This window comes from Phaseolus vulgaris, chromosome 5, assembly GCF_051622355.1.
Source record: "Phaseolus vulgaris cultivar YP4 chromosome 5, ASM5162235v1, whole genome shotgun sequence".
In the NCBI taxonomy this organism is placed as follows: domain Eukaryota; kingdom Viridiplantae; phylum Streptophyta; class Magnoliopsida; order Fabales; family Fabaceae; genus Phaseolus; species Phaseolus vulgaris.
In genome coordinates, this window is record NC_143502.1 from 29,010,061 (window position 1) to 29,023,761 (window position 13,701).

At 33.0% G+C, this 13,701-nt stretch overlaps 1 protein-coding gene across 1 annotated transcript; it reads left to right on the plus strand.

Moving 5' to 3' along the window:
* Positions 1-247: 247 nt before the first annotated feature.
* On the plus strand, positions 248-1,149 carry LOC137835330 (putative histone H2A.3). Its single transcript, XM_068643799.1, has 2 exons — positions 248-556; positions 748-1,149. Exons 1-2 carry the CDS (start codon positions 368-370, stop codon positions 961-963), a joined length of 405 nt encoding a protein of 134 aa, XP_068499900.1. The 5' UTR covers positions 248-367; the 3' UTR covers positions 964-1,149.
* The last annotated feature ends 12,552 nt before the right edge of the window (positions 1,150-13,701 follow it).

The window sequence follows — 13,701 nt, forward strand, 5'->3', positions numbered from 1 at the left end:
TATATATATATATATATATAAATAAGATAGTTTTATCCTTAAATATTTATTTAATTTGTATTTTTTTTGGGTAAGGTGATCAGAAATTATTAGAGTAATCACTTAATTCACATCCACCTTTGAAGCCGACATCATACACGATCTGAACGGTCCATAAGAATGAAATCCAGCGGTAGCCATCATCGATCCGTGTCATTTACTCTCATTGGCTCAATTTCCATGCAGCCTACTATATAAATCTCGCAACTGCTAAAATTATTTACTTTCAAATAAACTCTCTTCTCATATTCCCTAAAGCACTAACCTCCTATAGGCAATTCTTGCATCTTGCATTTTCTCTTTCCCACAATTAGATCACAGTTCATCAATGGCAGGTCGAGGCAAAACCCTAGGGTCCAGCGCTGCTAAGAAGGCAACCTCCAGGAGCAGCAAAGCTGGTCTCCAATTTCCTGTTGGCCGTATTGCCAGGTTCCTCAAGGCTGGAAAGTATGCCGAGCGAGTTGGTGCCGGTGCTCCTGTCTATCTCGCCGCTGTCCTCGAATATCTTGCCGCTGAGGTAGTTCCTTGTGTTCTTATAATTCTATATATAAATTAGTACTTGATGTTGTCAGATCTAGGGTTTGAAATATAGGTTCATTTCCCCTAATTAACCGAAGAATTATTTATTTACTTACAAGCAATTGGATGATTTGACTTTGGTTTTTTTTATTGTGGCTTCAATTGATAGTTTGATTTTGATGTTTTCAGGTTCTTGAGTTGGCTGGAAACGCTGCCAGAGATAACAAGAAGACTCGAATTGTTCCTCGCCACATTCAATTGGCAGTGAGGAACGACGAAGAGCTGAGCAAGCTTCTTGGTGATGTTACCATTGCTAACGGTGGTGTTATGCCTAACATTCACAATCTTCTACTTCCCAAGAAGGCTTCATCCAAGGGTGCTGCTGGAGCTGACGACGACTCTTAAATCGACTCAGTCTTCGTTTCACGAAACGTTATTTAATTTTATTATATTTTGGCTCTTTGTTTTGTAGTTTTGATCGTCATGATTTGTAGTTGTAGTTAGGGGTTTCTTTTAGTGATGTTGTTAATAGAAAATCTGTTACGCTCCAAGAAAAAGATTATTAAAAATTTAGTTTATTTTAATGTTTCATGATGTGGTTTTGTTCCTGAGTTTGATACATAATTGTTATTTGTAAAACTCGATTTAAACTTGCGGATTTGTCATCGCTTCTTAGACTTTGAGAAATTGGTTGCTGGTGTTTTGGCTCTGCAAGTGCATTATTTATGCGTGAGCACACAATTTAAGTGTTAGAGACAGTTCCAGTTCTCGGAATATAAATATGTTTGTGATAGTTTAAAGTGCTTAATAAATTTTAATGTGTAGGTTTTGAAACAGAAATAGCATGGTTTGTGCAGATAGATTGTTATGTTGTTTGAAATGTTCGACTTTCAGTCTAACCATATGCAATTTTGTTTGTCGGAAAGTGTTACATGATGGCACATAGTTATGTTTCGAAGGGTAAAATCAATTGATAGATCTAGTTCTCTATTTTGGTTTCTGGGTGTTTTTTTGTGTAATCAGTGTCTTGTTTTTGAAATGTTTGTGGTTCATGTTTTTGAAACTAGTTCCTCAGGTTACGAGTGAAGGAAAATTAAATCCTTAGTGCGAGATCTCTTTGGTAAAGGATTGAGATCACTTTTGTAAAGAATTGATTATCATCTTAGCGGGAAAGAAAAGGGCTAAAGCGGGAAGTTTGGATGTTGATTCGTGCATTCAATAGAAATCAATTTTCCCAGGAGCTATAAGCAAAGGGTTGTATATAATTTTTCAAAAATATAAAATTTAACAAAAGTGTTGAATTGAAAATTGGAGTTATTAATTTGATCTTATTATCAAGAAAATATTTATTTTCATTGTAATGGCATTTTGTAGGATATGTATTGTTTTTGGATTAGAGAGCGTAAAAAAAGAAAATTAAAAAGAAAGAATAAAAAATGAATTTTAGATATAAAAATTAAAAATTCATTAATTTTTTCAAAAGATTTGATTGATATAATAAATTAAAAAAATTAAAAATGTATAAAATTATTAAATTATTTTTAATTTTTAATTTTTAATTTTATTGTAGTTTGTTTTATTATTTAATGATTAATATTATATAAATTTATAATATTATTATCGATATTAATTTTAGTATTATGTAATTTTGTTTTGTTATTATTGTTATTATTTATTATTAATATCATTATATAAATGTATTTTATTATTATTATTTTTATCATTTTTTATTTTAGTTATTAATATTATTACCATTATTATATAAATCTATTTTATAATTATTATTATTTCTATTATTGTATTATATAATAATCGATATAATGTAAATATAAGTGATTAAGATATATATTATAATCGATTATCACCAATTAATTTTGGAAAACAAAGCTTTATCTACGTTTTTCTTTATCTCTTGCAAATTTGTCTGGTCTTTTTTCCCCAACATAATTAGATACAAATATCATCATTCTATCTTTTTCTGTATATGCTTACAGTATTCATTTTGAAACAAAGAGACGGTTAAAGTCACGAAATGTTTAATATTAATGTAAATGAGAGTTTTTGTAATTAGATGCTAAATGTTTATTTTTCATTTTTACCTATAAAATTAATTTAAACAAATACTTTTAATTTAAGGGAAATATTTCTTTGATATCTAAACAGTAAAATACGTATACTTGACAACCATTTATAATAATATATATTTTAAATTGAAACATAAATTAAATATAATTAAAATATTAATTTATTTATATGTAAAGTGTATGTAGGTTAAATACCACCACCCTTGTATGTTTTTTATTGACATTTTAATCTTTGTTCTCCACATTTGTTTTTATGTATGAACTGTTCTTGCAGAGGGATTTAAGAAATGATTATGTGTTTATTTCGACCATTTTGCGTGCATGTGGGGGTGTGGAAAATGGATAGGTATTTAGCATTTTTTCGCATGATGAGAGATGACCGCGAAAACCATGTTGACTTGCATTGCATATGATTACCCTTTTCTCTCAAAATTTAGTTGTTTTTTAAAATTTATTTATATTATTTATTGTTAAATTTTGGGTCAATATTTAATTTAGTATCTTGGTTTTTAAAAAAAATCAATTTGGTTCCTATATCTTTTAAAATGTTTCTAAATTGGTCATTTCGGTTAAGTGAGGGTATGTTTTATGTGTAAAGAGAGTTTTTATGTGGAGAGAAGAAGTTAGATTGAGAGTTATTATTATTATTATTATTAATATTATTAATATTATTATTGTTATTATTATTATTATAATTATTGTTATTAATAATAATAATAATAATAATAATATTATTATTATTTTTCTTAATATTAATATTAATATTAATAATAATAATATTATTATTACTATTATTATTATTAATATTATTTTTCTTAATATTAATATTAATATTATTATTATTATTATTATTATTATTGTTATTATTATTATATTATTAGTATTTTTAATAATAAAATAATAATAATAATAACAACAGTAGTAAGAATAATAATAAAAATAAAATAATAATAATAATATTAGTATTAATTGTAAAGATTGAGAAAAATAGTCTTAGAATAAAAGTTGTACAATTAAAATGATATATGAATATTTTATTATTAAATTTAAAAGAGCATATAAGTAGAAATTCTGATATTCAGCTTTCATTTTAAAAGGAATCTCCATCTCTCTAGAAAGTTATTTTTCCTTTTCTCTCCCTTCTTTCTAAGATTCTGACTTCCTCGCTCATCAGTTTGACGATCTGAGTCCACCATCAAACTCCTGGCAATGAATACTATAAGACTGCCCGATCAGAATCTTTGATAGAGTAAATTCATTTTTGCTCTTCTCTTTGAGTCAAATTTTGAACTTGTTAGGTTGTTTTTGTCCTTGCTATGCATATGACCTTTTTAGCTTCAGGGTTAATCTCGGTTAGCTTAGGGTCCTAGTGATATAGTTAGATTTTTGATTAGGACTCTGTGGTGCATGTTAAGTTACCTTTAAGTTCTTAGTGGATTTGGAGCTCTTAGCGAATATCTGCTAATTTCCAGGTAAGAGAAACTAGCCTTAATTTCAAATAGAACATTAGGCTAGAAGATCTGGATGTGGGGTGACGTGGTCACCAGTCTCAAACTTTCTTCCATGATTGTTTATTTTAAGTATATTAGAAATTGACTGAGATTTGAATGTGAAATTTGATATATGGTTGCTGTTATACAATTATAATGTGTTAAGTATTGGTTGTTTGATGTTGATTTAGAGTAATTTTCACCCATAACATGGACTTTGTTATTTTTGGGTGCCCTCTGGTGTTATTTAGATCAAACTAAACTATTTTCGATCAATCCAAATTTACTAGGTACCCTTTGGTGTTATTTAGATAAAACTAAACTATTTTCGATCATTCCAAATTTACTGGGTACTCTCTGGTGTTATTTAGATCAAACTAAACTATTTTCGATCAATCCAAATTTACTAGGTACTCTCTGGTATTATTTAGATCAAACTAAACTATTTTCGATCAATCCAAATTTACTGGGTACTCTCTGGTGTAATTTAGATCAAACTAAACTCTTTTCATTCAATCCAAATTTTATGGGTTCTCTCTGGTGTAATTTAGATCAAACTAAAATATTTTCGATCAATCCAAAATTTCTGGGTGCTCTTTGGTGTAATTTAAATCAAACTAAACTATTTTCGTTCAATCCAAATTTCCTGGGTGCTCTCTGGTGTAATTTAGATCAAACTAAAATATTTTCGATCAATCCAAAAGTACTGGATGCACTTTGGTGTCATTTAGCTCACACTAAAATATTTTTGATCAATCCAATTATCTATACACATATAGACATTACTATTATTATTATTTTAGCATAGTTTATTTTGGATTACTATTGTTAAATAACTTCTTAGATATATTTGGATTGTTAGAAAGTTTAAACTATATGTTATGATTGTATGGTGTATTGATGTGGTAAATGAAGTGTGCAATGATCTGAACGTAAGATCAAGACATAGTATTTTCAGGAAAGGGAATACCGTGTTGAGATTGTTATTGGGTGTATTGATTTCTGAGTATCCTGTGACTGAGATGATCCTGACTCTACTGATATAATGGAATCACATAGATGAAGTTATTCAGTTGGTGAGAGTCGAAGGAGGTCCATTAGGCCGAGTCTGAGGTTTGAAAGAACCGATAAGAGAAGATCAAATGGATTTACACTATCATATGAGTGGATGAGATGATGAGATACTGAGATAATTATGCGCATGGCTATGTGGATTTCACAGTAGTAGTATGACAGGTGCAGGTCTCTGGATGCTAATTTCAATACACGAGTCTTCCGGAAGTAGAGTCAAGTGTCTATGTGATATGAGTCAGTGGAAGTCTGACATGTGAAAGATGAATATTGAATTTTGATAGACACTTTATGATTTGAGAAATTGTATGAAACTTAATGATTTATGTTTATTAATTTCAAATTGAAATTATATATAATTTTGTTTTATATAGCTAGCTTACCCTGTTATTTGTTTGTGTTGTTTTTTTATCTGTGATGATCGTGTATTTACACGGGAGCGGATGATGTTATAAGTGATTGAGCTCCTCCTCAGTGAGAAGCCGAATGATGAAATTATTTTAGTTGAAATTTGAATATTTGTTTTAATTTTGTGTAGATATTTAAAGTCTTATGAAGAGAAATATGTACTGAAACATTTTAAGAAAGAGTTGTGGACATATTTTTATTGTGTTTATATATTCATTTTTAATAATTTATACAAATTATATTTTTTTTAGATGTGGGAAAATATAAGGATGTTACATTAAGAAAAATAATATTAATAATAATAATAATAATAATAATAGTAATAATAACAATTGTAATAATAACAATAATAATAATAATAAAAATAATAATAATAATAATTGGTGTTGTTATTTAATTCCAGGTTGAGGCTTTTCCCTGGAAAACTCAAATCAAAATGGTCAGGACCATTCCAAGTCAAACAAGTAAAACCATATGGAGCAGTGGAATTGGAAGATCCTATCTCAAAAAGAAGTTGGGTGGTCAATGGACAAAGATTGAAGCATTATTTTGGTGGTGAAGTTGAAAGGCACACCACTATGATCCACTTCAATGAGCTAAAATGGGCTAGCCTGAGCTAAAGAAAATTTGTTGCTCTTTGCCAAACTTTAGCTTGAGCTAGAAAACTCTATTGCTCTCGGCCAAACTCTAGTCTGAGCCAAACAAATTTGTTGCTCTCTGCCAAACTTTAGCCTGGAAAAAAAAGATCTTGCTTGAGCTAGTGAGATTTTTTCTAAAAAAAAAAAAACTGTAGCATTTTAAAATTACATTTGAAAACCCTGCACCCTAAATTCACATTTTCAGTCAAGCGTACTCCATTTTAAAAAAATTCTATCCCAAAGCTTTCATCTACATAGCCATTCTCAAACATTTCATCTACATTTCCATTATCAAGGTAAGTAATTATTCATCTCCATAGCCATTCTCATGGTTCTGTTGCCATTTCCATTCAACCATGTCCAGTCAAACATGTTTCCATTTCCATTTCCATTTTACAGTTTCGTTCTTAAATTGGAAGATTCAATCTTTTTGAAATTTCAATGTCTTGATGTTGAATAGGATAATCAAAGTTAAGTATTCTTCCAGGGATTAAATACCAAAACAAAAAGTACTCATTCAATGTCATTTTACATATCAAGTGTTTGTTACAATGCTAATCAAATAAAACACTTTGATTTTGACAAATGTTTATTCTTATATGTGCAGAAAAATGGGTCGTACCAAATCTACAACGGGTATTAATCTAACACGGTTTAACAAAGGCAAAAGAGCTAGAGTTGAGTCACCTAGCCAACCAAGAAATATTGAGCCAACCAAAGACAAGAAGCAAATATATGAACAGCTGAAAAGTTGGGCCTTTATTTTAGAAAGGAAAGTAATACTTTTGCCTGAAGAATTTGATTCCTTTTTGAATGGGCTACTGCAAAGAAATTGGACAAAGTTGACAGATCCTTAAACCAAGTATGATCCAAATATAGTTCTTGAATTTTATACAAATGCTTGAGTTGTAGATCCGAATGATTTGAAGGCCAAAGTCAAGGGTAAATGTATTTACTATGACAGAAATGCAATCAACCATTTTTTAGGAAATCCATTACTAGATAATGTGGAATGTACTTATCAAACAATAAAAAATTCAAGAGATGAATGGTTCAACGAGAGAGATATTGTACAAAAAGTGTGCATTCCAAACAAATCATTCCAAACAGGATCCACTGGGCACTCATTAAGGATCAAAAGAAAATACATGAAGACTCTAGCTAAGGTTTGGATGACTTTTCTGTTGGCTAACATTATACCTTTAGGACATGTCTCTTATCTGAATTTACCTAGATGCCAATTGCTTTATTCTATCATGAGAGATGACTATAAGGTTGATGTGGCTCAAATCATATATGGTCATGTCAATAAAATTGCAAGGTTGGAAATAAATAAAAATAATGAAAAAGCCAAAGGTTCCTTGGGGTTTCCAACACTCATTACAGCTCTATGTGCAAGTCAAGGGGTGGCAGTGAATCCAACAATAAAAATCAGACCTACCATTGACAAAAAATTCATTGATCAAAATTGTATCAATCTTGAAGAAGCTCATCAACAACCACATCCTCCACATCCAGCTCATGTTGAAGATCAATCTTCTACGGTTCCTTCAGAACAACATTCTGCAACTCCAATCACAATGGAGTATATCATGGAACTATATTAACTTTAATTTCAGTATTAATTTAGTTTAAGTAGTTTAGTTTAGTAAGTTGAATTTAACAGTTTAGTTTAATATTTCTTACTTTAGCTTTTATTGATGGCAAACTTAAGTTAGTATAGTGGCTGATGTTTGCATATTTTGTGAAATCTTGTATATAGATAGATGATGATATATTTTTTTTGGAAAAAGAAATCAAATCATAGTTCTAAATTAGAACAACCAAATGGATTGATAATGGACTTAATTTGAAAAAGAATTTGTGGTTGGAACCATCACTCAAATTGAGAAAGGATAGTGATGTGTAAAAGTTAGAACAAGGTAAACAATTGAAAGCAATGACTGGGAACAAATGAGGAATTGAAATTAGCCAACCAAGTGAGAGTGTGAAACCTTTAAACAATTTGAGAGACTTTCACTAGTGAAGATTTAATTGAGGTTGCCTAATTTTCTAGTCAATTTACATCACAAAATCAAATATGGAGATGATTGATGCATGTTTAATAGATTTGGATGTGAGAAAACTCAACGCCAAACAACTAACCTTTGCAATGCGATATATAGTGAAATGTGTAGAAAAATAACCCTTTTTGAGCTGAAATTTGTTTTATTGCACCCTAACTTTTGTTATACATATATTGTCCTACCCTGTGGTATGCTAACAAAAGGGGAGCATAGGTGCAATTCAAATTTCTATAATTAGAATAATTGGATTTGGTGTGGCTGCTAGGATCTTGAGAATGAAAAAAAAAACAAAAAGAAAAAAAAAGGATTACAAAATAATCCACATTCTCATTCTCTTTTCTAAAAAAAAAAGAAAAGAAAAAGGGAGTACAAGAACAAAAAGGGAAACAATGTTGATGAATCTTATGGAAGCGATAATGAATAACACAATTAGAAATTGAATTAGCTTGTGGCTAAAGGTTATAATAAAGAAGAAGGCATAGATTATGGTGAAACCTTTGCTCTAGTTGCAAGATTAAAAGCTGTAAGGTTGTTGCTAGCCTTTGCTTGTATGAGTGGATTCACATTGTTTCAAATGGATGTTAAAAGTGCTTTCCTCAATGGAATCATCAATGAGGAAGTCTATGTTGAACAACCACCGGGCTTTGATGATCATCAACATCCTAACCATGTATACAAGCTGAAAAAGGCTTTGTATGGGCTTAAGCAAGCTCCAAGGTAGTGGTATGAAAGACTTAGTAAGTTGTATGTGTTCATCCTATGCTTTTGGCTTCATAAGACCAAATGAAATTCTAAACATGCTTGAGGTAATGCAAAGGTATGAATGTATTTCAGTATGCATTTCCCATCACTTTGAAAGATGATTTGCTTTGAAAAATAACATTTTCTTGTTGTCTTAGAAAAACAACCTATTGTTTTCACGAAACAACCGATTGTTTTACCTCTGGCACATTTGAATAAAGCTGTTATGATTTCTTATGCATGATTACAACTATTTCTTTTCTTTCATAACCCATTATGAGTCAAATATGCATTCTTTGTGCCTCTGAATTAGATCATAAAGAGGTATATTCTTTGTTTTCCTTGAAATTCAAAGCTTTTTATGAATGGCAACCACATTGGTGGTCATGGGGTTGAGGAATATTTGTGAATGTATCTTTGGAATGTCTGGAAGGTTTTCTCTTAACAGAAGAAAAAATATTTCTACCAAATCCACCTCTTCAGCAATCATTTGACCAACTTGAATTGCTGGATGAAGAAAAGATAGGGGGAGAAACTGTGGTCTGCTTGCTGAAATTTTTGGGGTCTATGGTACTTTGATTATGTTGCTATCATAGCTCTGATACACCATAGATTTTGCTGCAATTCTGATATGGTATCAAAGATTTGTTGTTGCAATGGTGCTGCTACACACATTGGTTTTCTGGTTTATTATGTTGCTGCTATATGCTGGTTTTCAATGCTGGAAAACACTGATGCAAACAGGTTATTATGTTTTTATCCCTTTTTTCATTCTATTTGTGAAGACAAATAGGGGGAGAATGATGTGGTTTTATGTGTTGTATTGCTGCTGCTACACTCTGGTGTTATCTGGTTTTATCATGGTTTAAATTTTGTTGTTGCCATGTTCTTATTCACCATAGTTTTGCTGCACACAAGTCTAATTTTGGTACTGGTTTTTATGGTTATTTGACTGGTTTTTCTGCTTAAAGGCTTATGTAGAAAACTGGTTTTGTGTGCCTTGGTATCCTGCTGGTATACTTGCTTTGTATATGCACAAATTCTGTTTTGCAGGACCTTTCAAGTTCAAAAACAACAACACAAACAAACTAGGGATTTGTTTTCATCAAATAGGGGGAGATTGTTGAACAAGATGCTTTGCTCCAAATCCAAGAGGAAAGCTTGAAGACCTTGCTGCTGGGTGTGTGTGTCGTCTAGTTGTTTGAAACTTGTTAATTCACTCCTTAAGATGGGTTTTCAAAAATGAATGATCCAAGTTCATTTGAATCTTTAACCTTTTGAAAAGATGGGTTTTCTAAAATGCTGTTGAAATTTCAACAGGTTGAAATTTCGAAATAACAGGTTGTTTTACCTTAGTAGTTTTTGAAAAGGTTTTGAAAAGCTTGACTTTGCTGTCAAGTCAATTCAACCGATTGTTTCGACAAAACAATCAATTGTTTTTCTGAAAACCTTAACATAATCATGTTAAGTGGTTTTAATATGTTTTAAATGATCCTAACTACCTTGACTCCTTTATTAAATGTTTTTGACCACTTGGTTGGTCTATATAAAGGCGGTTTTACGCTCCTAATCTCAGAGTAAGAAAAAGAGTTTATCAAAAACAGTTTTTCTAAGATTTGAAAGAGCTTTGGATCATTCTTAAGTGTGTGGAATAGGATTGGGTTGTAATTTTGAACTTTAAGCTTTGTAATACCCAAGTGTATTCTACTCCCTTCTTCCTTGATTATTGTATTTCTGGTGTTGTGTTTCCAAGGAGTGTTGTGTGTTCTTGAGGTGTTCAAGATCAACACTTTTGGTGTGGTTTGCCAAAGGTAGTGTGTATCTTGAGGGGTTCAAGTTCACTACTTTGGTGTGTGGTGTTTGTAATCTGGTTTTGATTGCATAATGGATTATCCAATGGTTTTTGGGGACTGGATGTAGCTCTTGGTGTAAGAGTGAACCAATTTAAATCTGTTTGTGTGACTCTCTCTTTCCCTGATCTCACATATATCTGTTTTAAATTGTTTTTATTAACTGTTGATAAAAACAACCGGTTGAATCACAAAAACAACTGGTTGATTTTCTGGAAATCAACTAAAACAACTTTGTGCATTGTTTTCCTTAGTTTCTTTTTATGTGATTCTTTATTGGCTTTCATTATACCTTCAAAGTTTTCGAAAATCTTTCATAAACAATTCACCCCCCTCTTGTTTAAGGCTACATATTCTAACAGTAGCTAGAGAAGGTTCATACATATGAAAACTTGTCTGACATGTTGACCAAAGCAATTTCAATTAACAAGCTAATAGACTATTGTAAGGGAGCCAAATTGATGATACCCCTCAATTAAGTCGAGAAAGGGGATATTTGTTGGAAATTCCTCCTTAATTATTAGGAGACCATGACCAATGAATCTTGGTAATTAATCCATTGAATATATTTAATGATGGTGATTCCAAAGTCTTGGAAGTATACCTCTCTTGAAGATTATGAAGTTCAACCTAGAAAGTTGAAGATAATTTTTTCAAGGTATCTTGAAAATGTGACAAACATTAATTATCCATTATCTCTTTATGATGAAGTATTTCTCTCATTTTCTATATAAAGGGAACTTGTGAGGAAGAGAATAGCAACATAGAGAGAAAATGAGATAATTTATTTTCACTATAGTGTGAGATTAAAATCCTAGTGAGAACTGGACAGACATGGTATTCGATCCTTGTTGGATGAGATTAAGTGTTACTCTCATAAAGTGAGAGAAAAAAATATCGTAATTCTACTTTCATAGTGGAGACATCTTATGAAATAGGTCTCATGAATTTTTACTTCTCAAGTTGATGAAGTTTCGCAATGTTAAAATTCTCGATATCCGAAAGTAATGAGGTTGAGGTGTGTATGCTACAATTTGCGGATGATACTTTGTTCATGTATATAAGTTCTCTCACCAATGCAATCACCATCAAGGCCATCCTCAAGGGTTATGAGTTGACTTCAGATCTGAAGATCAACTTCCTTAAGTCAAAAACTAGCTGACTTTAAGGTGGAGAGTAACAACCTTGCGTTCTATGCGAAGATTTTAAATTGTAACCTGATGAGGGTTCCCTTTGTTTACCTAGGGCTGGAAGTGGAAGGTAAGCCAAGAAAAAAGCATTTCTGGGAGCCAATCCTAGACAAATTAAAAGCCAGACTCAGTGGGTGGAAGGGGAGATTCGTGTCCTTGGTAGACAAAATATGCTTAATCAAGTCGGTCTTTACAAAGATACCTCTTTTTTATATATCCTTCTTTAAGGTCTCGAAATCAGTCTGCAAAAGTATTATCAGTATACAAAGGAAGTTCCTATGGGGTTGGAGGAAGGACAACAGATCTATCTCATGGGTGAGCTGGGAGACTCTGTGTAAACCTAAACAGGAGGGAGGTTTGGGGTTTAAAGATATTCGAAAGTTCAATTATGCTATGTTAGCTAAATGGAAATGACAGATAACGAGTGAAAAGGAAGGGAAATGGAAAGATCTGTTGGTGTCAAAATATGGCACAGAAGCAAACAACTTTAATGTACATGATAAACATCAATCTTGGTGGTGGAGGGACTTATCAATGGTATGTTGTGAGGGAGGAGGAGCAGGTTGGTTCCAGGAGGCTTTAAGCTGAAAAATAGGAGCAGGAAATAAAGCCAGATTTTGGGAGGATGGATGGCTTGACAATTGCAATCTTAAAAACCGTTTCCCTAGGCTTTTCTCCCTGTCCTTGGACGAGGGTCTAAAAGTGGGAGAGGTAAGGGAGTGGGAAGGGTCAGTTTGGCGGTGGGGGCTTAGGTGGAGGCGCGAGAGGTTTGAATGGGAATCTCTATAGAAGGCTGATATGTTCTTGTACCGCCCTGGTGGTCGGGAGTGATGACGTGGCACCCTGCTACAGTATAGGCGTGTTGGCAAGGCGCCAGGTTGGCAAAAGGGAAGGAAGTCGGGGGGCTCGTGAAGCCGCCAGTTATTAAGTTGGCGTGTTCCGATCTCCAGCATATCAGAATAGGCGATCACCGGGTTAAATACGAAGTCGCCAGATGTGAACTCGGGCGATCAAGCAGTTGGAGATCGCCGGAGAAAGCACATCGCCGAAGATGAAGGAGAAGCAGATTATGAAGGCGGCCGGCGAGACCACAGGAAAGGTGTATGAAGGCCCCTAACTCGCCAGTTCCAGTAGAGATCGCACTCCCAAGTTAGCTATGCACTGGGCAGTACCATGCATAAGTAACTTAGCCAAAATAAGAGTAGAAGCAGCGCCAAGTCAAGGAGGCTCCAGAGGATGGCACGTGTACGACTGGATGCGAGCCACGTGTCCAGGTCTGTAACTGCTAGGAGAGAGAAAACAACCAGGTATATAAGAGTTCTCAACAAACTTTCTGAGGTACGCATGTTCAGTTTATACTCTTTACGCTTGCGAGTTGTAGAGCTGACTGTGAGAGAGGATTTGCACGGTTCTTGTTCTCTTAGTATTTGGTGATTCGGTCACTGACTTGAGCGTTGGAGTGCGATCGGCCGCAGCGGCGCCGCTCTGTTTCTTTGCAGGTTCTTGAGGTGGATCTCGAAGAGGAACGGAGGTGAGAAGCGGTGCGCACGTCGATCCTTTGACGAGGCAGTTTCCAGCGTTCCGGTCAACAGGCAGGATCAGTTC

Coding starts and splice junctions, on each gene's coding strand:
- LOC137835330 (XM_068643799.1), top strand. CDS start 368: ATGGCAGGTCGAGGCAAAACCCTAGGGTCCAGCGCTGCTAAGAAGGCA. Junction 557..747: donor TCGAATATCTTGCCGCTGAG/GTAGTTCCTTGT, acceptor TGATGTTTTCAG/GTTCTTGAGTTGGCTGGAAA.